Source organism: Myxine glutinosa, chromosome 8 (genome assembly GCF_964187855.1).
Source record: "Myxine glutinosa chromosome 8, kmMyxGlut1.1, whole genome shotgun sequence".
Taxonomy (NCBI): Eukaryota; Metazoa; Chordata; class Myxini; order Myxiniformes; family Myxinidae; genus Myxine; species Myxine glutinosa.
Window position 1 is genome coordinate 84,745,208 of NC_136268.1, and position 25,871 is coordinate 84,771,078.

At 47.6% G+C, this 25,871-nt stretch overlaps 1 protein-coding gene across 1 annotated transcript in view; it reads left to right on the top strand.

The window, feature by feature from the left end:
* The first annotated feature begins 3,242 nt into the window (after positions 1-3,242).
* The window catches only part of LOC137432654 (uncharacterized), a 61,424-nt gene continuing 38,795 nt past the window's right edge, over positions 3,243-25,871 (top strand). Inside the window, exons 1-3 of the mRNA XM_068124741.2 lie at positions 3,243-3,601; positions 11,383-11,535; positions 11,637-11,669. Of these exons, the coding sequence (XP_067980842.2) occupies positions 3,514-3,601; positions 11,383-11,535; positions 11,637-11,669 (274 nt within the window). The 5' untranslated portion in view covers positions 3,243-3,513. The remainder of the gene's footprint in view (positions 3,602-11,382; positions 11,536-11,636; positions 11,670-25,871) is intronic.

The window sequence follows — 25,871 nt, forward strand, 5'->3', positions numbered from 1 at the left end:
TAGAATATATTTGAGGAAGAAGAGCCCAGGTGAGGCCAGGTGAGGAAGAGCCAAGGCCCTGAACTGGTGTAAAAAAAACATATAATGGCCAGGAAGGAGGCACCAAGGGGCTCCATGCCTTCCAGGTGTTCATTGGAGGAGATCCAGAGGTGGCTTTGTTCTTCGGAACACGTCTCCTCAGCCGCCATCTCCCCTATCAGCTCCCGTTCCCGCTCTCGCTCCCCGCGAGAAGACTCCTGGGGTGGCATACGCAAAGGGTCAAAATGGGGCAAAAAGTGACTTTTGAGGTTTTCTTTTGATTGACAACTTATTGATGGTTGGACATTTGTTTAGTTATTGATTATTGTTTTTGAATTATTGTTATTTACTTGTTTGGTTTTGATTTATTTACTTGTTTGAATATTGTTCTTGATTTATTTGGTTTTGATTATGGCTTTGATTTCTAGTTTGATGTTTTGATGGGTTTTTTAAAACCTTTTTTTGGAATAAGCTCAGGCCATTAAAACCATGAGCACCAAGGAGCTTTCAAAAGACCTCCGAGATGAAGTTGGAGAAAGGCACAGATCAAGGGATGGGTATAAAATATTTCAAAGGCCTTGGATATCCTTTGGAGCGGTCAAGACGATCATTAAGAGGAAGGCGTATGGTACCACAAATACCCTGCCTAGATCAGGCCGTCCCTCCAAACTGGATGACCAAAAAAGGAGGAGACTGATCAGAGGCGAATGGCAACTTTGAAAGAGCTACAGGCCATTATGGTAAAGACTGGTCACTGTGTGCATGTGACAACAATATCCCAAGCACTCCACAAGTCTGGCCTGTACGGTAGGGTGGCAAGATGGAAGCCATTACTCAAAAAACCCAACTTGAGTCTCGTTTTATGTCGGCAAAAAGCCACTCCGGAGATTCTGAAGCCATGCGACAAAACGTTTTGTTTTCTTACGAAACAAAAATGGAACTTTATGGCCTAAATGCAAAATGTTACGTTTGGTGCAAACCCAACACAGCACATCACCCAAAGAACACCATCCCTACTGTGAAGCATGGTAGTGGGAGCATCATGTTATGGGGATGTTTCTCATCAGCAGAGACAGGGGCACTTGTCAGGATAGAAGAGAAAAAGGATAAAGCAAAATACAGAAAAATCCTGGAGGAAAACCTGCTGCCTTCTGCAAGAAAGCTGAAATTGGGATGAAAGTTCACCTTTCAGCATGACAACGAACCGAAGCAAACAGCCAATGCTACACAGCCAATGCTACACAGCCAAAGCTACACAGCCAATGCTACAACACTGCAGTGGCTAAGGAACAAAAAGATAAATGTTCTTGAGTGGCCCCGTCAGAGGCCCGACCTAAATCCAATCAAAATCTGTGGCAGGGCCTGAAAATTGCTGTCCATCACCGGTCCCCACACAACTTGACTGAGCTTGAACAGTTTTGTATTGCAACAGACGCACAGCTGTAATTGCTGTCAAAGGTGCTTCCACCAAGTATTAACTCAGGGGGAAGGACACTTATCCAACCAAGATATTCTAGTTTTATATTTTTAATTAATTTTCTGAAAAGTAAATTATGTTCTGAAATATAAAAAAATGTTTGTCCTATGCTGTAAAATGAATCATAAAGTAGAAGAGTACTGCAAGTGTATGTGGCATAGCTTATAGAACCCTTCAGTGTTGTCAAGTAATATGATAAAAGGCAATGTCGTAATTTCTGCTGCAAGGGGTGAGAAGACATTGTAGCCATCCTGTAGAATGGGCAATTTTGTTCCGATTGGACAAACCTCAATCGAGTCATGGTGAAAAACGTAAAAATTTATATAATTAGGTCATGACCTTAAAAATTATGTCAACTCTATACTTTGTATTCACAGCATTGATGCAAAATTTCATGTCGATCCGAGATACAGTTCGGACATTGGAAAAAAAGAAAAGAAATAACCTCCATCCACCTTTGGTACTAGAACGGAACTCAGTAGAGTGCATACCTCTGCCATACTGAACAGCTTATGTTTTGTATCCCACTGATAGGCCGGATCTGGATTTGGACCTCAACCAAAATAAAATCGGCTTGTTATAGTCATCAAACCAACTCATCCACCAAGTTTTGTCCAAATCCGTCCATAACTTTTTGAGATATCCTGCTATATGTTGGTTTTAAGCTGGCCGCCAAAGCCAGCACTCCCGCCTCTGGAGCAAACTCACTCACTCTCTTCAATCCCACTCCTCCCTCCAGGTCTTTAAAACAGCTGTTCACCACCATCTCTTATCTTCCCCCATCCAAAACCTTGATCTTTTCTACCCCCATTAATTCACCCCAGATTCACTTTTTTGAAATACCAGCTTCTTTCCTGGAAGTCCTTGCAGTGTCCATGTGTTTTATACTTCTCCAACTCCCCCCCCCCCCCCTTCCCACGCCTCCTCCCCCCAAGCCCTCTCCCTCCCACAGATCTCTTGATGTACCTGCTCTCAAATGTTGTGCTTGTGTGCTTCCCCCTCTCTCCCCATCTTGTCTCCCACTCCCCTTATTATATGTTTTATGTGTCCGTTTTTTTTGTGATTAATGTTGGCTCTTTCACGAGCCTCGATCTTGTGTACAAAACAAACCAAAAAAAAAAAATCATAATGGTGAAGAATCAGTTAAAAATTAAATAATTGTCATATCTGAATCCATATTCATATCTTCACCAAAATCGAATCGATTAGTCCTTGTCACACACACAACCTGTCCAACAAGCTTCGTCCAAATCCATCCATAACTTTTTGAGATATCCTGCCATGTATCGTTTTTGGCCCGATCTCACAATGGTGAAGAATCACTTCAAAAGTGATTGGATAATTGGACAAAAGTGATTGGACAAAAGTGACACACAGACAGACAGTGGTGAAAACAGAACCTCCATCCACCTTAGGTGGTTAAGGTAAAACAAACCCCCAAAATTGTCGTTTAGTACTCCAAGGGTTCTAATAAACTCTAAGAGGCAATTATATAAACTGGGGGCACTAACGGTAGAAACAAACCCTCCAGCAGGTGTGCCGCCCAACAGGTAAGGCCTAATAAAGTGATGTATTTAATGCGCTGTTAGAGCGTCGGTGTGATGGGCCAAATATCTGTATAACATAAAAGTTGGGATTCTTCCAAATGACATTACAATGTCATGGAAAGTTGACATTCATTTCCTGTAAGCTGTTTACCAGCTGTCAGTCCTAAAGCATCATGATGCATCGGGATTGTTGTGAATCTACACTCCAGCGTATGTAGAGCTGCTTTAAACTCGATTATCCGGAAGAGTTTTGGCTCAATTTCCCTCTAATCCTAAAGAAGCCTACCCTTAAAACTTGGTCTCGATTAATTTAATCCAGCAGTGACTCACAAAATAGTTTACTGATACAGAATTTTGGTGTGAGGCTAATAAGAAAAAAAGCGGAAGATTCTTCTATCCGCTGTCTTTGTATAAAACCTCAGAGGAAACGATGCAAAACACAACACGGAGGCTGGAGCTTCGAGCCGCAGCATGAACTGGGTCCATTTGAGAGAAAATGAAGAAAGAAGCGAACTTGAAGATTCATCAGCCTTTCGGGAGAGGAGGAATTCCTTCACAGGTTCGTGATTGATCACAACGCCTAAAAATGCCATATTTCGGTCATAAACTGATCTCGTGCGCATAACACATAACACATTTTGGGGCAAGTTTCGCAATTTGATAGAAGGTATTTAGTATAACAATAAAATAATAATAACAATAACAAGGATGCAATTCTTGATAAGTGGGAGGACAACCCTCATCCAATCTTTAATAATACGATGTGTGGATTTTACAAACCGTTTAAAAAAAGATTTTGATGGACCAAAATCTTTACAGAGCGTTGGGGTTGGCAAAGCACTTCTTCTTGGAATTCATTGCAAGTCAATGGCAAAACACCCAGGGTTATACTTGGAGGTTTGCCATTGCCTTCCCAGGGTTATTTTGTCCATGCTCCGTCCTATTATGCTGAGTGGCGAGCAAGGAAGAATCATCATCATCATCTACCATTTTTATTCTTTGTGACATCACTCGGCCAGGGTTTGAATCACCAATTTCCCAGACTACGGGACACTCTAACCATTACTTCGCTGAGTCTGCTTGTACATACTTACATTTGGGTGTGCCAAAAGTAGGCATACAGTTGCTTATTTTATTTTGCTTTTTAGCACGTGCAAAGTTAATACCTTTGGGTTAATTATACCACATACACACACTCTATACCACACACTTACCCATGGGTACCACCCATAAAAGGCAATGCCATCATTGCCCGAGGGGACTCGACATTATATATATATATTGTTACAGTTTTTAGAACCTTCACTAGTAAATTTTAGTAAATGTTTCCCTTATAAATGTTCCCCTGTAAATATCCCCATCAATTGGCTTGTTAAAGATCGCACCCTTGTTAGTCCATGTACAACACGTAGCGAACCATAGGACCTCTCCGTAGTTATTTCATTATTATGTGTTTTAGTTAAGGATCTGTTCCCAATAGTTGAATCTGCGTTGCATTAATCAAATAAGATAGGCCCCTTTCGATTTCCCCAATTGCCTCACCGGCATCTCCGCAAAGTAACAGTCAAGCAGCGTTCGCTGCTCCTTGCCTTGATGCGGTTGTTGGCCCCAAACCGCCATTAGCCATGCGGTCAAGCCGAGGGGGAAGGGGGCAGAGCCGCCAGAACAAGGTGTGGCACGTCGACTCGTCATCGGAGGTGGAGTCAGCAAGCCCTTTGCCGGCCAACCAGCGCCGCGGCGAGCCAACCGGTAGGCGTGTCATCAGAGCCAGCGGCTTGATTCCAACACGAACAATAAAAGCGGCTGGGAGGGACTGCTTCAAGAGAGAGACGTGATCCGGCAGATGAGGGAGGTACCAGGCGAGCATACCGCTGGATCGTGAGGCAGAAGAGTGGGTCCGTGACGGCGACAACAATACAGTAGTCAATTGACATTGTCCAACCGTGTGTGAAACCGAATACGTGAAGCTGCCGCTGGCTGTTCGCTTCCAGCCCAGAGCATGGACCTGGAGCGGACCTCATTGCTGTGCCTCTACCCGAACCTTCCAGCCCTGCTGTCCCCACTTGGACCCTTCTCCTTCTCCAGTCATTCCTGCCTGCCATTCCCTGTTGGGTGAGTCTGTTTGTTGTCCTGGGGAATAATATAAGACTGCTTAAGGCTGCCCTGTGTATCTTCTTCTACTTCTTCTGTATATTACTTTCGTTTCCGCTTCTTCTTTGGTTTTGTACATAATTAATAAATTACACCTGTTCCTTCTTATTCTTTGGGTTTTCCTCTCATCCGGTCGCTTTAGTGTTTTCCCTGATTGAATACCTGTGGCGCGATTTTGGCCAAACGCTCGGAGTCGGGTTAGTTCGTTGTTAATGGCTCGAGCTACGGATTGCTAAACCGCTCGGCAAATACCATCTTGTCCGTGGTTCGAGCGGTACTTGTCTCCCTGCTTTGCGGAGGGATTGGCAAAGGTATTCGGGAGAACACCTTGACCAATAACCCTGACCAATTTCACCCCGCAAAGGAGCGTTACAAATACCAGGACTAGAGACGGCCAGCTTAACAGGCCAAGGGGATTAACCCCCCTTGCTAAGGGGAGTGCCGTCTCTGAGATCCGTAACAATATATATATATATTGTTACGGTCCGCGGATTAGATGTTATTTTGACCGAGCGGTGGTGTAACCGCGGCCGAACAGTTGTTCCCCACTAAACCCGATTCACCCAACGTTGGCCGTATCGCACCACAGCTACTCAATCGGGAAAACTCTACAGCGACCGAATGCAAAGAGGAAGAAGACGTACAGAAGAGTAACGGGGTTTATTATTATTTACACACAAGCAAAAAGGAGCAGTCACGATTATTTACAGGGACATGAGACGCAGGTGACACAGTGAATTCCTTATACAAGCTTAATTACCTACCCAGGACAGAACAAACAAAGACACTGACTCACACGGGGAATTGCAGAGTGGATTGGCTGGAAGGAGGTGTGTGGCTGGAGGGGGAGGACGGCACGGAGCTGGCTGGAGCTTGATCCCGAACGGGACCTCGGGCTGGACCTCGACGGCCGCTGATGCCACCGGGCCTGTCGTGTGCGCGGGATCACGGGTCGGAGCTGCTTGGTGGAGCCGACGCGCTGGTGGGGGGTCTGGCGTGACGGGTTCTCTCCTCTCTCTTTCTTGGTCCAACCACTCTTTCTCCACCGACAACTTAACGCAACCACTCAACGCAACCACTGACCACCCCTGACGACCAACTCAGCTCTTGTCATGGACCTCTCTACGCGCTCTTGCTCTGACGACCCAGCTCTTTCCTTTGGTACCCGTCTCTCCTCTGTAAAAGCTCATCTCCTTGTCTCCTCCCTTGGACTCCTCTCCTTTCTCTGTAAAAGCTCATCTGCTTGGGGAACGCCCCGCCGCGGTTATATAGGCCCCGCCCCTCAACCTTTGCGAACCTCCCCCAAACGTTCTCTCTCCGCCCTCTCAAGCCAAACCCCTTGTTCATGGTTGGTCGAGTGGGGCTGGCTCACTCCTCCCCTCTCTGACGAGGTGGGGACCCGCCTTTCTTCCCCACCCCTGCTTCGTGGCCAATGGTGGTTGAAGAAAACCGCCCAAAATGCAGTTGGCCATTGAAATGAAATGAAAGGGGATCTACTCTTATTTCACTTGGTACAATGGAGTATTTAAGTTAATGGGAGACACAGCCTTACCCTAAGACACATAATAAGATATAAGCTACTGAACAAGGGTTTTATCGGGTTCTGCAATGTGGTGTTTATGGAATAATTACCGAGACGCCCTTTTTATCTTTACACTACGGAGGTATTTACAAGGAATCATTACATTTTACAGAGGGTGATATTTACAACAATTTACTATACAATAAATAAATAAAAAAACATTCTCATATCCACAACAATATATATATATATATATATATATATATATATATATATATATATATATATATATATATATACATATACATATATATATATATATATATATACATACAGTCATGTGAAAAAGTAAATACACCCCATGTAAAGTTTTGACTTTTTCAACATATATCAACATACAGCTATTTGATCTTCATTTCAACAATATTGATAGATAAAGGTGATATAATATAACAAATATCATGAAACATTTACATTTTGTAGTCCATTGTATAATTTAAATAAACATAAATGCAAATTTCGCATGTGGAAAAAGTATGTACGCCATTACATTTATCACTACTTCAAATACCTAAAATTAGAATCAGGTGCACCAGCTCAGGTGCAAATGATTAGAACATCGTTGGAGAGGATCTTGGAGGAACCTGTCTTATTTAAACCTCAGACATTTAGTTTGGTTTGCTCTTTGTTGTTGAAGTGTGCGGCGTCACCATGCCTAGATCAAAAGAGCTCTCTGAGGCCTTCAGAAAGAAGGTTATAGATGTCTACGAGTCTGGGAAGGGATTTAAAAAGATCTCCAAACAATTTGAAATCAATCATTCGACTGTCCAGAAGATCATCTACAAGTGGAGAAGATTCCAAACAACTGCCAACTTGTTCAAGCCAGGCCGCCCCAGCAAGTTCAGCCCGAGAGCAGACCGGAAGATGCTGAAAGAAGTCTCTAAGAACCCCAGAATGTCATCACGGGACCTACAGGTAGCTCTTGCCACTGTTGATGTCAAAGTGCACGAGTCTACCAATAGAAAGAGGCTGCACAAATTTGATCTACATGGGAGGTGTGCCAGGAGGAAACCTTTGCTGTCCAGAAAGAACATCAGGGCAAGACTAAAGTTTGCCAATGAACACCTCGGCAAAGACCAGCACTTCTGGAACAATGTGCTCTGGACAGATGAGTCAAATGTAGAGCTATTTGGCCACAGTACCAGAAGAGATGTTTGGTGAAAACCAAAGACAGCATTTGACCACAAGAACCTGATACCAACTGTAAAGCATGGTGGTGGAAATATTATGGATTGGGGCAGCTTTGCTGCATCAGGGCCTGGGCGGCTCACCATCATAGAATCCATTATGAATTCTTCATTGTACCAGAGGGTGCTTGAAGATAATGTGAGGCCATCTGTCAGAAAGTTGAAGCTTAACCGAAGGTGGACCTTGCAACATGACAATGACCCTACACATACCAGTAAATCCACCAAGGAATGGCTGAAAAGAAAGAAATGGAGGGTTCTGGAATGGCCAAGTCAAAGCCCGGATCTAAATCCCATCGAGATGTTGTGGGGGGATTTGAAACGAGCTGTGCATGCAAGAAACCCCTCAAACATCGCACAGCTGAAAGAATTCTGCATGGAGGAGTGGGCAAAAATTTCTCCCAGTCGATGTGAGAGACTGGTGAACAGTTATAAGAAATGCCTACTTGAGGTTGTTTCTGCCAAAGGGGGCAATACCACCTGTAGTCCATGGGCCAGGATCCCAAATTTCCAGTATCGGTACCACCCCGGGTGACTAATTCTCTTTGGTGTTTTTAACTTGCTATACGTCTCTAGTTTGCATTTTGATATGATAGCCCTTGCAGACTCACAGCTTTTAGAGTTTATCACTTCTTGTAATGGACATGCCCCATGGATGAAAGGCACGAACACACACTTTACCACTATCCTTTATTCTCACACCACAATCTTTCTGTTAAGAATCAGTTCAGTCACAGACAAGCATAAAATACCACATAGGGATCCTTTCTTACCAGTATCACGAATGTAGGCAGTCATTCACGTACATAAAGGCAGATTTTGTAGATGAAGTGTGTTGTTTTCAAAAAAATTCGAACTTAACTTAACAAAATATTTATCCAAGTTGAACAAAATATTTATGTTTTTGTCAAGTCACACCCTGTGACAAATCAGACTCTAGGTTTCCTGTTTTAAGCAAGGTCTTTGATTCAGTAGAATCAACATGCATCCATGACACTTTTTCTTTGACTCTTAACATTATTAAATGAAGTACAGTTTCACGTTTCTGTTTGTGCATAATTATGCCACCAAGTTATTCATCATCACCGTCATCCATATCAGTCAGTTAAATCCACTTCTGGCTCTTCTTCACTGGCTTTGTTGCTGCACGTGTAGTTTGCACATGTCTGTGCATTTCAGGCCATTGCTGAGGCAGTTACATGCTGGTAGTTTGCATGACCGCACACATTTGCAGGAGAGCAGCTGCAGCACAGCATCTGGTGCAGGCGAGCCATGCATCCACTCAACAGCCAGCTTCCCATCCTCATCAGTTGTCCAACCACAGTCCTTTGGGCTTGGAACATAGGGCTGGAACATAGGGCTTGGAACATAGGGAGGAGACATCTCCTCCAGATGGCAGCTTGATAGTTTGCACGGCGAACATGCATGAATAGACAGTCCTCACAAGGAGGGAGTTGACTTAACTCAACTTCTCCACGTCTGGCACAGAACAGTTGGTATCGAAGCTTGTTGACTTCAGATGTGCGGCTAGAAGGCATGTACATATGGCAGGTGATCTCCTGTAGCTTCTGGAACAGTTCTGCAGATACTTCCCATGAACGTCCAAGTTCCATGAAAGCTTCCTGGTAGGTCTTGTCAGACTTCACCTGCTTCAAGGTAGTCATCTTCCCACGGCCAGCGAATGCACTGACTGTATCACAGCCCGTGAAGGCATGCATACCAATCAAGGCATCACAGACAGTACCTCCCAGTGCATGGCTTAGCTTGGTGATGTCCAGGAACCTTGTCCGGTTCTTTGTTCCACATTTGTGGTACATGGGACATGGGATGTTGCTGCTGACCCCCAGGCAGATAACCAAGACGTCTGTATCCTCAGCAGTGATGACAACAGACTTGTAGCCAGATTCTGGTGCATGAAGAGCATGGAGTAGTAGGTGAGTATCAGCTTCTTCCTGTGAGGATTTTAGCTCTGTGGCCTCTTCCCATTGTTCTTTGGTGATCTTGAAGCAAAGCTGCTCACAGGTAACATAGAGTACCTTGTCCTCGAGTTTCTCTCTCTGTCTTGGCCCCTTCCATTCCTCTACCAGAAACTTGATCAGGCTTGTTTTGTTCGAAGGACTGCTGAGCAGTTTCCTCCATTGCTGGATGTGGTGCCCAGGTGCAATGTTCCAGAATTGGATTCCAGTGTCTGCACCCCTGTTGGCTCTTTCTGCATCTTTAATGGACGTCTCCTTGTAAACGTCAAAGACGACATCGATGCGATGGCTCTTGGCACCTTCATGGAGAACACTTGACAAGGCTGATTCTGCCAGCTGTGAGAAGGTCTTGTCATTCCCTTTCAGTTTCTGGACCAGGCTCATCCCATCAATGACAGTTGCTGAAGGCTCTGGGAGGAATTCTGCTGGAGAAACGTTCTTCTCCAACTCTCTCGCTAGGGCTGCTTTGTTGGTCTTATGGAGAGAGCCATCACCGTTGGCGAGAGCCCATGGCAAAGGTCCCAGGGAATGTGCCAAGACATCGCTCATGTGTAGCTTTCTGTTTTCCGCAACAAGGATCATCTGGCCAAACAGTTTCCTGTCAGCCTGTAGGACCACATCTTTGGCACGACCTTGGTTGCGTGGCTTCTTTCTGATGTCAGAGAACGTTTTAAGTTTCTTCTTCGTCATCTTGTCATGGAACTGGGTAGATGGTGCACTTGCATGCATGCGTTCCTGCTTGAAAGTTTGATATGCCTCCTCTCCTATCCTGCGGGCCTCCAGAAGGTCCTTGGCCACTAGTTCTGGTGGTGCGGCTGTAGCAGTTGACAAGCTGACAAGCTCTCCATGATCAGGGTTGAAAGGATTCAGCCAACTATTGGAGCCAAGGGTGTACTTACTTTTTCCACATGCGAAATTTGCATTTATGTTTATTTAAATTATACAATGGACTACAAAATGTAAATGTTTCATGATATTTGTTATATTATATCACCTTTATCTATCAATATTGTTGAAATGAAGATCAAATAGCTGTATGTTGAAATATGTTGAAAAAGTCAAAAGTTTACATGGGTTGTACTTACTTTTTCACGTGACTGTGTATATATATATATATATATATATATATATATTTATTTATTTATATATACATTTATATATTTTCATTTATTTATTTATTGATATATATATATATATATATATATATATATATATACATAGTAAAAGTGTTTTTGAACATGTCATTTGTGTTAATACAACCTTTGCACAACTGCCAGCTATACCACCAATCCCCCCCCCCCCGCCCCCCCTTCCCTTCCCTCCTCTCAAGACAGTAAATAGCTGATGTGCTCACATCACATTGTGACGTTTCTAAAATACAATCAGTTGTTTCACTTTTTTGAAACTACATACTTCCTAATCACATTTCGCTATTTTCCTGTAGATGGAAACTCAGAGTCGACATCCACATTCAGCTCCAATGTGGGGTTGTTGCCCAAAATGTCGACCTTCAACAACAAATGCTGGAAAATCGGCCTGGCAACTCTCAGCTTGCTTTGTCTCGTTTCACTTTTCATCAGTTTCTATTTGCTCCATGGTATGTCCTGCTTTGTCATGAGTCAGTACTCATGTCCATATTATGGTGTGAAGTCTCTAATATACCATTTTTGTAATTGATCCCTGTACGTGTCTTGACAGCTCACTTAAAGCAAGATCGGAGGAACAATAAAGGTTTGAAACTTTTTCTTCCCAAAGATACATTTTATGCATTTAATAATCTTACTATAATTCACCAAATATCCGTCCGTCTGTCTGTCTGTCCGTCCATCTGTCTGTCTGTCTGTCCGTCCATCTGTCTGTCTGTCTGTCTCCGTCCATTCCCAGGTACCGCAAAAACGGCTGAACCGATCGCAACGAAATTTTGGGTGGGTAATCCTGGAACCCCCTGGAGTAAAATAGGCTATATTGTTTTTCCAATTTCCGCTTTGGTTTCCAGCATTTTCAGGTTTGGACTCCAGCCTAACGTTATTGTCCCGGGTACCGCAAAACGGCTGCACCGTTTTTGGTTGCTGGTTGAATGGAAACGAGACACCTCCATGCCCGTGGGATTCCCATGGGTGACCCCACTAATGTAAATAATTCATTTGAAGGCGAATTTGAAGTTCGACACTGCAAGGAGCCTTTACACCTCTGCATTATATACCCTAGCAGGTTGCCCACACCCGCACGGGATTCTAACCGGGGTGGCGATGAAGGTGGCAAAAATGCAAATGGCATCTTCTATCATCGAGCCAGCAAGCTGGGAGCGACAATTCACTTTCATTGCCACATCTGATGCAATTTAAATGCTCTAGTGGTGGTGAGGTACTGTAATTGAAACTGTTTGTTGGATATATGTAGCTTTTTGATGCCTATGGGATCTATAATAAAAAATTGTATCGGTGTCAAAATCAGTGACCAATTGCAGATTAATAGTAGGATACGGTACCCTATGTTAACTTTTTACCGTCAATTAATCATTCACACCTTTTAAAGTAACCTATGCAACATGAACACAAAACAAAACACATATTTTTGTGTGTATATGTGTAAAGCTGGCCAAACACATAGCAAAGCTGGCCTGCAAAGCCAGCCACAGAATGGGCATCCTTCATCATTCCAAGTCTTCCCTTGGAAAACCAGAGCTACTCACATGCTTTTCCCTATGGGTTAGTACCCCAATATTACATCGGTCTCTGGTGCATTCTGTGGAATCTAAAGTTCTCAACGTTATTGGAATCTCCCAGCGATGAGACCATAGTACAAGGTCTGTTGCTTTCACATCGCAGGCAGTTCAGTGTTCTATGTTTTCTTTTAGCGGCTCTTCTCCAATATTGTTGTATCTGCTCTCTCAAGTCCTCCGACCCTCCCCAGCAACTCCAGGATGCACGCGTTCTTCCAGTAACCCCCTCCAGGTTAAACTTCCAAAATCCAAGCGGATTGCCAACCTCAATTCCTTTGTTCCTCACTACTCAGGTCTATGGAACCACCTTCCAGAGGCGATTCTTTCCCATTATTCCCTCCAGGCTTTCCAGCAGGCAATGAACTGCCAACTTGTGTTACCCCCCATCGTGACCCATGATCTTTATTACTCCCATTAGTCCTTGCTAACTGTTACGGATTCGTCACTTCCGTTGTTGTGGTTCTCATCCACTGTAAACATTTTTGGTTCCATGTACTATTATTGTTATCGTTTAAGTGAAATAGAGATTACTTTTTTCAAAAGGTAAAAAAAAGTTAATGTTTTAAAAAGAAACCGGAAACCGGATCGGGAACCGGACGAGGAAGAAGAGAAAGAAGGAGGAAGAAGAGGCGAAGCAAGTGAGGTCGGAGAAGGAGCCGAGCTGTTTGGAGGTCTGGAGCAAACGCTGGCGAACGGAGTTTACTAGCGAACTTTGGGGTTTCCTGGGAAAGGGATTCCTGCGACAGAGTTGTTATCGCTGTGACAGATAAACCTGCATGACAGGTTTTGCGGTTGATTCCGAAGAGAATCATTTGAGTGCCGTTACGTCTCGAGAACGGACTGTTGGCCATTTTGCCTCATGCTGAATTTTCGCATCGCTCCAGGTTTTTCACCTCGCTTCAACCATTACACCGCATCCAGACGTTAATCTGGTGTGTGTGTGTGTGTGTGTGTGTGTGTGTGTGTGTGTGTGTGTGTGTGTGTGTGTGTGTGTGTGTGTGTGTGTAACGTGGATTTTGAGTGTGAATTTGCGGTTCGCTGATTGGGAGCTGTTGAACGTCCATACCCGAAGGTGTGATTTCCCAACAGCCTCTTGAGGACGCTTTTGCCTATCTTTGGCAGTGTGACTGTCAACCGGGCAGGATTCTGGTCTCGATACAACATCGTTCTGACGATCACTGGAGCGTGGATCGACCTTGGTTTGAAGCTGGGACATAGACATTGGGAATGTTCTTTTCGCTCACTTGGAGCACAGTGAGTTATATTGTACGAAACTGATGGTACCATCATAGGAATGATATATTGGTTGTACAATTGATTAATATTGTTATTGTACCGTTATTCTTGTGTGACCTTAATACAATACTTGTTTGTTGGTAACAATTGGTGTGGTTTCACCATTGATCTTTGACACACAGAATAACACAACTTTCTGCCGTGACTCCTCTCGGGGCTCGGAGGTACACCGTGACCAGGGTTTGGGGAGGAGCACGTAATACTAACCCATATCCCTCTTGCTTGTTTCTTGCTTGCAATCTCTCTTCTTTTCTTCCTCGTTCATTTCCTTGCTGGTAGTAGGAGTTCCCCTGGCCCTTCTCCAGGAGGAGCAGCAGTTGCCCTGCTACCCAACTGTAGTTCAAAGTGCTTCTCTTGAATGGAAAAATACTTCCATAGCAAATCTTCCATAAGCGTTGCTCTTTTTTGCAGATTGAAAGAGAAAGAGAGAAAGAGTAATCCATTTTGTGTCTTTACTGCAGTTTTCAGACTTTTATTCAGTGACTTTTACAAGCTCTTCTGTCACTCCTTGCCATCTAACTGCCCATTCAACAACTTTTCTTGGTATTCTATCATACTAGCAATACTCGTGGAAAAATCTACGTTTAAAAACACACCAGTTAAATGGAAGAAGGGAGTGTACAAAGCATGTCAAAACACTTGATTGACAAGTCCAAACCAAGAACGTACATCTGTGATGTCCTTGGGTGTTGGGAAATCGAGGACCGCGCGTAGGTATTTCCTGCAAGGACGGACACTATTGGGAGTTATTTCGAACCCAGGAAATTCCACTATATCTTCGCCAAACACAAACTTGTCAGGGTTCAGGGTGATTACATTCTGTCCACAGGTGTCAAGCCACTGAACAGCCTGGAAGAAACTGTCTGCCAGCGAGTCAGACCATAGCAAGACGTCATCAACGCATTTGGTCTTATTGGGGATGTCAGACACGATCTCGTCATAACGTCTTGTATATCCATCGCCAGACGCAATATACCCTTGAGGGGCTGTTTTATAGCGGTATCTACCCCAGGATGTGATGAAGGTGGTCAGGTGCCGGTCTTCTTTGCAGATGGGCACGCTGTGGTAACCGTTCCACGCATCAAAGACCGTCTTCTTCTTACCGTTTGGAACCGATCTAGCCTGATGAAAGGGTGATGGCGTGCGATATGTTTCCCGTGTAGCATGGGCGTTGAGGGCCTGGAAATCAACGGTGCGGCGTAGCTGGCCATTCTTCTTTGCACAGACAACCATTCTGTGGCACCAGGTGACCGGTTCACCAATGGGGACTGGTTCAAGCACACCTAACTGTACATCGTGGTCTATCCCAGCTTTGACCACATCCCGCCAGTGTAGTGGGACTGGTACCGGTGTGTGGTGTGCCACTGGTTCAGCATTAGGATCCACCATCAGTTTCATGGGCGGGCCATCCATTAGAGGCAATGTTTGATGCTCACAAGTGTTAAATGTGCTTGACTTATATGTGCCCGTGTAGCCTGCGGTTTCCTACGCACACGGAGCCAGGAGTGAGCGGACCGTGCAGCGAGGCCTAGTTCCCGCCCACGGCAGTGCAGCCTCACGGGCAGTGCATAGGAAAGGAGCGGTGTACAATATTCTTCGTGCCAAACAAGTTGCAGCTGACCGTGTTCATAAATAAGACCAGTTCTCTTTGTTAATCCAGTTGGCAGTTTATTGCAACTTCAACAATGAACACGGTCTGAAAGACATAAGAATGAACATAATGATCAGTAGGCTAATGATTAAGAATCCTCTAACAAGCTAGAAAAATACTCACTCAGAAGTATCTAAAGGTAAGGTTGTGGTAAATGAGGGATGAGGTATTACAAGGTAACAATGGTCAGAGGTTTTATTTTAATGCGAGTTTTGATTTGAAGCGGTCGGACCGGACTGTAGAGTTCCATGGCCCGCACACACAATAAACATGTGATATTCAAACTATTTGTCCATAAAATGTTTTTAAAAACTTTAAACAAGTCTTAACGACTTATGTTCTCATGTGAAACCATGTAAGCATGGCAGAGGGGTCGGTTGTACCTGGATATTGCGAGTTTGGATTTGAGGCGGTGTATAACCACTTTTCCATTCTTGCGGGGCTAGACTACAGAGTTAGATGAGCTGCACACACAATATATATGTGAAGTGAAAAGTCTTTGTTACTAAAAAAAAGTTAGTTTTATTTAATATGTCTTATTTTGTCATGTGAAATCATCCAAGCATGGGAGAGGTTGGTCGGAAATGGAAAGTATTGGCAGGCCAACAGGACCGCGCATACTTTTAAAATTGGCTAAAACATTGAGAAAACAAGAAAGAGCAATCAGAGTTTGCAGACCCTCACCAGGACATATTTTCAGTGGTTTTTAAGGCTTTCGTGTTAAAACAGATATGGCGGCCGAACCACGTGACCAATGATGTCATCGTTGTTGTTTTTTCTCCACCAATTTATCCCTAGATGATGCTCAAGGAATTTCATCTTGTTCGGATGACGTTTTGTACTTGTCATAATTATTCTGTCATAATGGAAGGCACCTATGACAGTATGACATTATCATTAACATATTGTTACGGATCTGGGACGACGGTGCTTCCCTTGCCAAGGGGGACCCCTTGTCCTTTATACTGGCCGTCGCCGATCCTGAGGGTATGACGTCACGCCCCATCAGCGCTGGGTAGGGTATTAGGCCTATCCGTCCTATGACCTAAGTACCAGCGCCTTCCGGGACGCAAGGAAACACCCCCGCCCGTGCCGCAGTGTAATTTGGTTTGTTGCGCCGAGCGAGCGAACTGCGGCGCGGGCCTTTAACAATGACTAACCCGATTGCGAAGCGCTGGCCGAAATCGCACCACAGGTACTCAATGAGGGAAATCACAAAGACGATCGGATGTGAATGAAGAAACCAAAGGTAAGAAATAACAGGGATTTATTACTATTTATACAAAACCAAAGAAGAAGAGAAGAAATAAAATAAGAGTAATATACAGGGAAATGGAAGGAGCAGAAGGACACAGAGCAATTCCTAGCTTATCTACACAGGCTTATTTATTCCCAGGACAACACAAAGGACAGACGACAGGCAGACTCACACGAATGGGGAACTTGAAGGCAGGAACGAATGGCTGGAAGGAGAGGAAGGTGGGACCACAGGGCTGGAGCTTGATCCCGCACGGGACGTCGGGGCTGGAATTGAGCGGCCGCCGACTCCACTGCAATCTGGTTCACGCGCAGCAGCGTGTCAGAGCTTCGTGTGCAGGAGCTGTTCCAAGCAGCGTCATCTCTCCCTCATACCTCTGCAGGTTACGCGTCTCTCTCAGCACTCAGAACCTCCTGCCGAACTCCTCAACAACTCTCAGCTCTTCTCCGCTCATCTGCCGAACCCTGAACTCTCTGGTGGGGGCTCTCCGCAACGGGTTATATAGCCACGCCCATGGAACTTTCACGAACCTCCTCGATCGTTCTTTCTCCGCCCTCTCAAGCCAAACCCACTCATTCTTGGTTGGTTGATCTTTGCTTCTTGGCTTGGTTTGAGTTGTAGCACATGTGCGATGGAGGGTAAATGCAGTTGGTAAAAAAAAAGTAATGCAGTTGGTAAAAAAAAAAGGTAATGCAGTTGGTAAAGGAGGTTCTGGGGCCATTGAAAGGGGATCTATCTTATTTGATTTGGTGCAGCGCAAGGTCAACTAGTGGAAAACAGAGCCTTATACTGATACACAGACTAAAGAAATAACTATTGAGAGGTTCTATGATTGGCTACGTGCTTGTACATGGACTAGCTAAGGTGCACTCATTTCAATTAACAGCCAATTAAGGGGGAAATGTACAAAGGGGGGTTATTAGGGATTTTAATACTAAATTTGATAAAGTGAAGGTTCGAGAAACCGCAACACAGCACCCTCATTCCTCACGGCACCCCTCGGGCCGACAAATCTTTAACTTAGTGTGACACGCAGGTGTAATTCCCTCTACAATTAAGCTGACCCTGAGTGCGACAATTTTAAAACACAAATAAATATGTCCCGCTGTTGCATTGCACCCTGCCTAACAGATTCACACCCAGAGCTAACCGAATTGCGGAATTAATTTTGAAACTAAACATGAACGGTGGGGAGCATTATTTACAAATGATGTTATCTGATTATTTACAAAACGCAACCCAGGACCTGTCATTTTTCTCTTTGGGAGACAAAAAGAAATTCCTGTGGGAGGGAGGAGACAGCATGCACTGCATCGATGCACCAGCACCAATAAACACCAATAAAGAGCACAGTCACGCACCATCCAGTGTGACATTGCACGACACCATAAAAAAACACAACTGGTGATCTTGTTGTTGTTCTGCTCTCTCTGCTGGCCGATGTTCTTCCTGGTGTTGTTGTTCTTTCTTGCTGTTCTTGCTTGCGGCCTATTTGGTGGATAATAAAACAAAAGCACAAACCATGTCCATTTTTATTTATGGCCCACAGGGGCCGACTACGGGTGGTTCACCTGTATGGCTTGGTGCCACCTCACCGAGGTCCGCAAGCAAGATCTTGGGCCATCGTGGCCAGTCCCAGCGGAGGGGCCATGCCACAAAACTTGTGGTCCATAAGTGGTGCTTGGCCACAGAATGTGGTCCATAAGTGGTGCGTGGATGCAGGCAGCTAGTTGCGGGAATTCGGGCACACAGTGGCGGACTCCCGCACGCTCCCCCTCAGTGCCCAGAGAGCACGATCCATGGGTCGGGGAACGAAGACAAAGCCACAGAGTTAGCGAGGGCAAGGGCGCAAGGGTACACATCAATACAGGTAATGCAGAACGAGGTGCGCATGGAGAGCGAAGTGAGAAAGCTCGTCTCTAACGTACGTCATCCCCCCCCCCCCCCCCCCGTCACCTATGCTACCCTTGCTCTTACCCCATATTTACAAAACAATTTACAATTCGTTTCTAGCGTCACGTCTTCCCCTAAGACCAAATTCGTCACAATCCCTCGAACCAAATTTGCCATCATCCAAATTCCTCATCAATTCCTCATAAGGAGGAAGAAATGGAACATCAAGCACAATGTCACACCCACGTCATGATGTGTCTCACAATCGAAAACATTTGCACAGAAAAATATAATCAAAACATGGCATGGTGTGGAGTTACGTCACCTCAGGTGAGTGGATGCAGATGGTGCAAGGAGATTTCAATCCTAACTACTTCCTAAATGACATTAACACACCTTACACTACCCGGGGTCTTTCCCTGCCAATCCATTGGCCATCTTGCTCTATGCTGTTCTAAAAACCAATTCCCATTGACCAAACTGTGGTGCTCATCAATTTGGGGTCTCACTCCCCCGATTCAGCTCCCTGTGCCTTTGCACAATTTCAGGACTGAGTCGTGTGGCTCTCCCAGCAGGTCTACTCACCTGCACACCTCCGCCACTGCAGTTTCCTCCGAGCTTACCTGCTCCTTACCCTAACCTATCTACCTGGGGAAGGCCCTCTGGCGCTCTCCCCTCTCGGTGCCCTCTCTGGCACTGGGCTACCCGGGTCCGTCCTCCGGAGCCTCGGGCCCCACTGAACAACTCTACTCGCTCCCAGAGCCCACCTGCGGCCTCACCTGGCCGACATCCTCACAGTGGCGGAGTGCCCATTCAACTACACACACTAACAGGCCACACGCCCAGCCATTTCCACGTCACTAATGCACCCATCCAAACACCATTCTTCCACACGTACCACAGATGCCAATATCCAACCATAATTTACCTATACCCTCTACCTAACTCTTAAACTACCCTCCCCGGGTATTCGTGATAGGGGTCCATCCCCCCCATACACTCCCTTCGCATCAACCACTCCACTCCACATTTTCCACCATACTCACTCTACACCATCCATTCCATACTCCATGTATCCCAGACCATTTATTCCTCACAACCATTCTCACCTGGATTTGCACACCTGTGCCCACTCACCTGGTGCTTCGTGCACCCTCCTTCCTCCCAGGCTTCTTCCTTCATTCAATACAATGCACAATCACCATTATTCCTCATACACTGCTCCATACACTTCCACGCTCAATACAACTCACAATCACCTCACACTTTTCACAATACACTTCCAACTCTCCAAACAATTGCCTCAGGCACCCAAATTCTCCCACGCTCATACACACATCTCTCCCGAGCATTGCCCCTCAATTCCTCATTTGCTCGACATGCTCACCCGCAAAAACTTCCATACCAATTCCTCATTCAATAAACCACAAACACACTGCATCATTGAAGCTGACTACTCCCTTCTGAAACTTGCGCTTCCCAGTCGCCCCTTATATTATCGTGCTCCCTCGTCATTATAATCCACTAATCTACCTACGTCCCCTACTACAGGTATCATGTCGCTACTTACCTCTACCGTTACCTATTGTCATTTTTCTAGATCCCTATACAATAATCCAAACCCTCCCTCGTCGAGCTTGCACTGCCAAAAAAACCCATAACTAGTGCTCATGTGGATGCAGATGTTGTGCAGCGTTGAGTTGCCATCCCACCACATCGGGCATCTCCCACTATCACCCCCCAGTCCTCTTGCACTATGAGCCCCCGTCATGTGAGGTACTGGGTCCTGCCTCGGCATCTAAAGCAGAGGCGATCCATGAGGGCGCGCAGCATAAGGTCTTATCCGGTCGGCATGGAGGATCCGAGGGAGGGCCCGTGGCCCCATTTTGATCTTTACGACCACGTCACAGACTTGTGACAGGACAACTCCCGGGCCTTGCCAGGGGGAGGTGAGTTTTGGACACCTACCCTTCCACCTCCGGGGATTAAAGAACCAAATCTTCATCCCCGGAGCGTACTGACTCCCCTGGCTCCGGTGGTCGTACCTGCGCTTCATCTTGGCCCCCGCCAGATGGAGCTGGCGGCAGGCGAAGGCATGGACCCGTTCCATGCCTTCCTCAAGGTGACGTGCGTAACCCTCCCTCGGCGGGATATCAGTGGTGTCTGGCACGGGACCGCATAGCAAGTCGGCGGGAGCCCGCAACTCCCGCCCATACATAAGCAACGCTGGACTGCATGCGGTGGCCCCGCGCTGGCTGGTTTGGTAGGCCATTAACAAGTACGGGAGATGTTCGTCCCAGTCATTCTGATGGGTGGTGGTGAACAGTGCCAGTTGTTGTAGTAATGTTCTGTTAAATCTTTCCACCATCCCGTCAGATTGTGGCCGCAAGGGCGTGGTCCTGGTTTTCCGAATTGACAGGAGTCTGCACACATCTTTTAGCAATTGGCTTTCAAAATTTCGTCCCTGGTCGGTGTGCAGCTCCTGCGGAATCCCATGCCGACATACAAATCCTTCCACGAAGGCCTGCGCTACCACCCCGGCTTCTTGGTTGGGGAGGGCGTAGGCCTCCGGCCACTTGGTGAAATAATCCATTACAACGAGGATGTACTTATTACCTTGGCGGGTGCGGGGTAGTGGTCCTAGGATGTCCATAGCCACCCGCTCAAGGGGGGCCCCACCTGGTGTAATTGAAGGGGGGCCCTCATCCTCCGTGCTGGTCCCTTTTTAGCAGTACAGGCGTCGCATCTCCGACACCAGTCCTGGATATCGCGCCCCATATTAACCCAATAGAACCTCCGGTGGACCCGAGATGTTGTCTTTGTCCTGCCCAAATGGCCGCCGGAGCGGGCACCATGCACCTGTTGTAATATGACGTTCTTAAATTTGTAAGGGACTATCACCAGCCAGGAAGTTCTCTCAGAGGGAACCTCCACACACTTGCGATACAAGATGTTATCTTTCAATTCCAGGGTCTGCCACTGAGCCCAATACGCCTTGGTTTGCGCCCCGAGGGGGGTGACCTCTTCCCCATTAGGTCTTTGCCCCAATTTGACCCAATTGTACACCGGTCCCAGGACGGGATCCTCCTGCTGGGCCGTGCTCCACGCCAAAGTTCCAAATTCTTCATCCGCGGTTAGTGGCAAAATTGGCCCTCTCACCCGGGTTGCCCGGACGACGAGGATCGGGGCAGAATCGCCCAATTGCTCCCTCTCCTCGTGTCTCGCACAAAATTTACAGTTTTCCCCCCAGACAAGGACGCCGAGAGAGTGCGTCAGCATTACCATGGGCCTTCCCGGCCGTATGGGTCACATTAAAATCGTACTGCTGCAACTTTTCCAACCACCTTGCAATTTGGCCCTCCGGTTCCTTGAACCGAAGGAGCCATTGCAAGGAGGAATGGTCAGTTCGAACCAAAAATTTCCGCCCGTACAGGTACGGGTGGAAATGGTTCATGGCAGCCAGCATAGCCAATAGTTCCTAGCGGGTGACGCAATAATTTCGTTCGGGCCTACTTAAGGCCCGACTATAATAAGCAATCACTCTCTCCACGCCCTCCTGTGTCTGAGACAAAACTGCGCCCAATCCTTCCTGGCTCGCATCCGTGTCCAGGGTAAATGTCCCGTCGCTAGTGGGGTAAGCTAGAATGGGTGCGGATGTCAAACAGCCCTTCAATTTTAGGAAGGCCTCTTGGCACTCCCTTGTCCAATTAAATCGCGTCCCCTTCTCCGTAAGCCGGTGGAGGGGACTGGCCAACACCACAAATTTCGCCACAAAACGCCGGTAGTAGGAGCAGAGTACCAAAAATCCCCGCACCTCCTTGATGGTACATGGTGCGGGCCACTCCTCTACCGCTGTAATTTTCCCTGGGTCTGTTTTTACCCCCTCGCGACCGATAACGTGACCTAGATAGGCCACCTCTCTTGCAAACAAGGTGCACTTACTTGGACTCAGCTTCAACCCTGCCTGTCTGAGGCACCCGAACACCTGGTCCAAATTAGCTGTCGCCTGGGGGAAGTCTTGGCATGTACTAGGACGTCATCCAGGTATACCAGGCATGATTGCCATGGCATTCCACCTAGTACATGTTCCATTAATCGCTCAAAGGTGGCGGGGGCGTTACACAAACCAAACGGCATCACAGTGAACTGATACAGCCCCTTACCTGTGGAAAATGCCGTTTTCTCCTTCCCTGTCCTATCCATCTCCACCTGCCAATACCCACTCTTGAGGTCTAAAGTTGAAAACCAATTTAAGCCCGCAACGGCATCGAGGGTGTCATCAATTCTTGGCAGGGGATATGAGGCCTTGAGTGTCACGTTGTATAGCTGGCGATAGTCCATGCAGAAACGCGTGGTCCCATCTTTCTTTTTAACCAGCACAACACGTGACATCGAGGGACTTCCCGAGGGCTCGATCACACCTGCATCGAGCATCTTTTCTACCTGCTCGTCAGCTTCCGCCCTCTTGCTCCAAGGGAGCCGTCGGGCGGGCTGACGAATAGGCCGGGCCTCACCGGTGTGGATCTGATGTTTCACCAGGCCCGTACGTCCAATATCCTCGGGGGACAAGGAGAAGAGATCCAAATGGGATCCAACCAGTTTGTGTAAGGCCTCCCTCTGGGTACCTCCAAACTCTACGCTACTTCGATTTACCATCTCGCAAATGGGATCGGGCCAATTCCTCGTATTTATTGAAGGCTCCCCCTGGGGCCGACTCGGCTGGACGTTCTTGCCCCTCACTGACGCGACTTCTCTAACTGGGGTGCAGCCAGCTACCTTCGTGCCCCTTACTATAGTGCGTGGTTCTGTGCTGATATTAATTACACGGACGGCCACCACCGGCCCGTCCGTTTTTACAAGGGTGCGACCCACGATTAAGCCAGGTATGGATTGCGCTGCCACCGGTTCGACCAGGCCGCAGGACTCCTGCCATGTCGGGCGGGCTGACCATCGGGCCGGCACTATGGCCTCGGCCCCTGGAGGTATGGTCACGGCCTCAGGAGCCTCCAGCTCCACCCTTTCGGCCGTGCTCACCCCCTCCAATGGTAGCTCTTCCACTCCCACTTGCAGGACCCCCCCGGCACAAGTCGATTTTACAACCGCTGGCAGTCAACAAATCCAACCCTATTAAGCACGGGTCGCACACCTCCGCCACCCAAACCTCTATCTCTTTCTTTACCGATCCCAACTTGAGGGTCACAAAACCATGCCCTATGATCGGGGCCGTTGCCCCGGTAGCCAGCTGCAAACTATGATTTTCCAGACGCTGGATTTTACCCCAGCCGTCTGCACTCGAATTAAGGATCACGGGGCTGATGATCGTGGCACTGGCTCCCGTGTCCACAACGGCGTCTACCCCCACGCCGGCAATTTTGCATCGAATTGTCAAACTACCTGTTCCAATTTGGCCACAATGAATGACCTGTCACGTCAATGAGGGCTCCTCTCCATCCCCTATTGCTGAACACCGCCCTGCATGCCCGGCACGTTCTAGTTTCCTGGGCTCTGGCGGGAGGGTGTCTGAGGTCGGCTAGGACGATCGATATGGGGCGGAGTTGAGGGCATCGGCTGGCGGGGGGCGTCCCGGCACGGAGCTCGACACTCCCATGCACGGTGACTCAGCCGAGCACAATTATAGCACCTCACCTGGTAAGGTGCTTGCCTCCGGTATTCCAAATTCCCCCCCCCCCCCCCCTAAAGGTCCGAATTGGTGTACTCTGCCGTGGCCCACCGGGTGCCACCGCCGGGGCCGCCTGCCATGGTCCAGATCCCGCCAGGCGCCGGTCCACCAGCCTCCGGACCATGCTCTCCAGGTCAGGGCCCCCTTCGGGGGCGGGCCCCCTAGGGGGGCCGCCACCCATCACGGGCCCTACCTGACGCACGGCCACTGCATGGCGCTCGCCTCCCCGGGCCAGGGGCCTCGCTGCTTCCCAACGGGCTGCAGCGTCGGCCGCCTGGCTCATGGTCTGCGGGCGCCACATGGCGAGCTGTTGTCGGAGCTCCAGATCCGGAAGAGCCTGGATAAAATGATCCAGCACCAGGCTTTCCTGGGAACTCGCTGCCATGCCCACGTGTGCGATTCCCACTGCACGGCGAATGTCATGGGCAAGTTCCCCGATGGTCTCCTGGGGCTTGCGTTTTCGCTGAGCAAGCTGAGCTTTAACAAGCTCGCTTTGCTGTTCAATACCAAATCTATTAATTAAGGCCGTGCGGAGAGCTGGCAGGGTGAGAGCACCCGGTGGTAAAGCTGTCAGCACCTCCGCCGCTGCGCCGCGCAGTGCCCCCACAAGGTGTACTCCACCTTCGTCCGGATTCCAACCGTTGCCTCTACACACATATTCAAGCTGCGCCAGGTACGCCTGCAGATCACTCTTGCCATCATACGGCGCGAGTGGGACCTTGTGGGTGCCCGAAGGCCGGACCCCGTGCGTCACTCCTTGCGGGGTCAGCGCGGGGCCGAACCGTTCGGGCCCCCCACAGTACACTATTCCCGGGGGGCTCCCGTGCATCCCCCGTCCCTCTAAACACTACCCATGTCGGTGTCGATGCCTGGGTCGTCCCTCCGCAACCCGCTACCCACTCCATACCCGTACACCCTTGCTCGCCAATTCCCCTCGCACTCCCCATAGTCGGACCTCCTTGCACACCTCCTCTTTCCACACACTCTGCACCTGTCGCACACCTTACCAGCGGCCTCTCACGAACGCCCGGGTCTAACCCAACACCCAAGCCCACTGAATCTCCCCTCACACCATATACATTTCCGAGTATATCGCCACTCACCTCGGCACCTCGTCTTCGCTCCTCCTCCGCCACCTGCAAACTTTTTATTTGGTCAGCAAGCACATCACGATTTGAGCGCAGACCTTGTACATAATCCATCACTTCCTCCTTTATCTGCCTCTTAGTTTCCCTCCGTCTCTGCTTAATTTCACTCACCCCCTCTTCCACTTCCTCTAATTTTTGTCTTACCTCCTTTATTTCCCGGTGCACCCCCTCAATTTCTTCCTCTAAGGCCACCTTGGTCGTTTCTATGTGCGTCCTTACTTCCCATTCTTTTGTCTCCATTGCCTCTGTCACCTCATCCAACCTCTTTGTCAACCCCTCATGTAC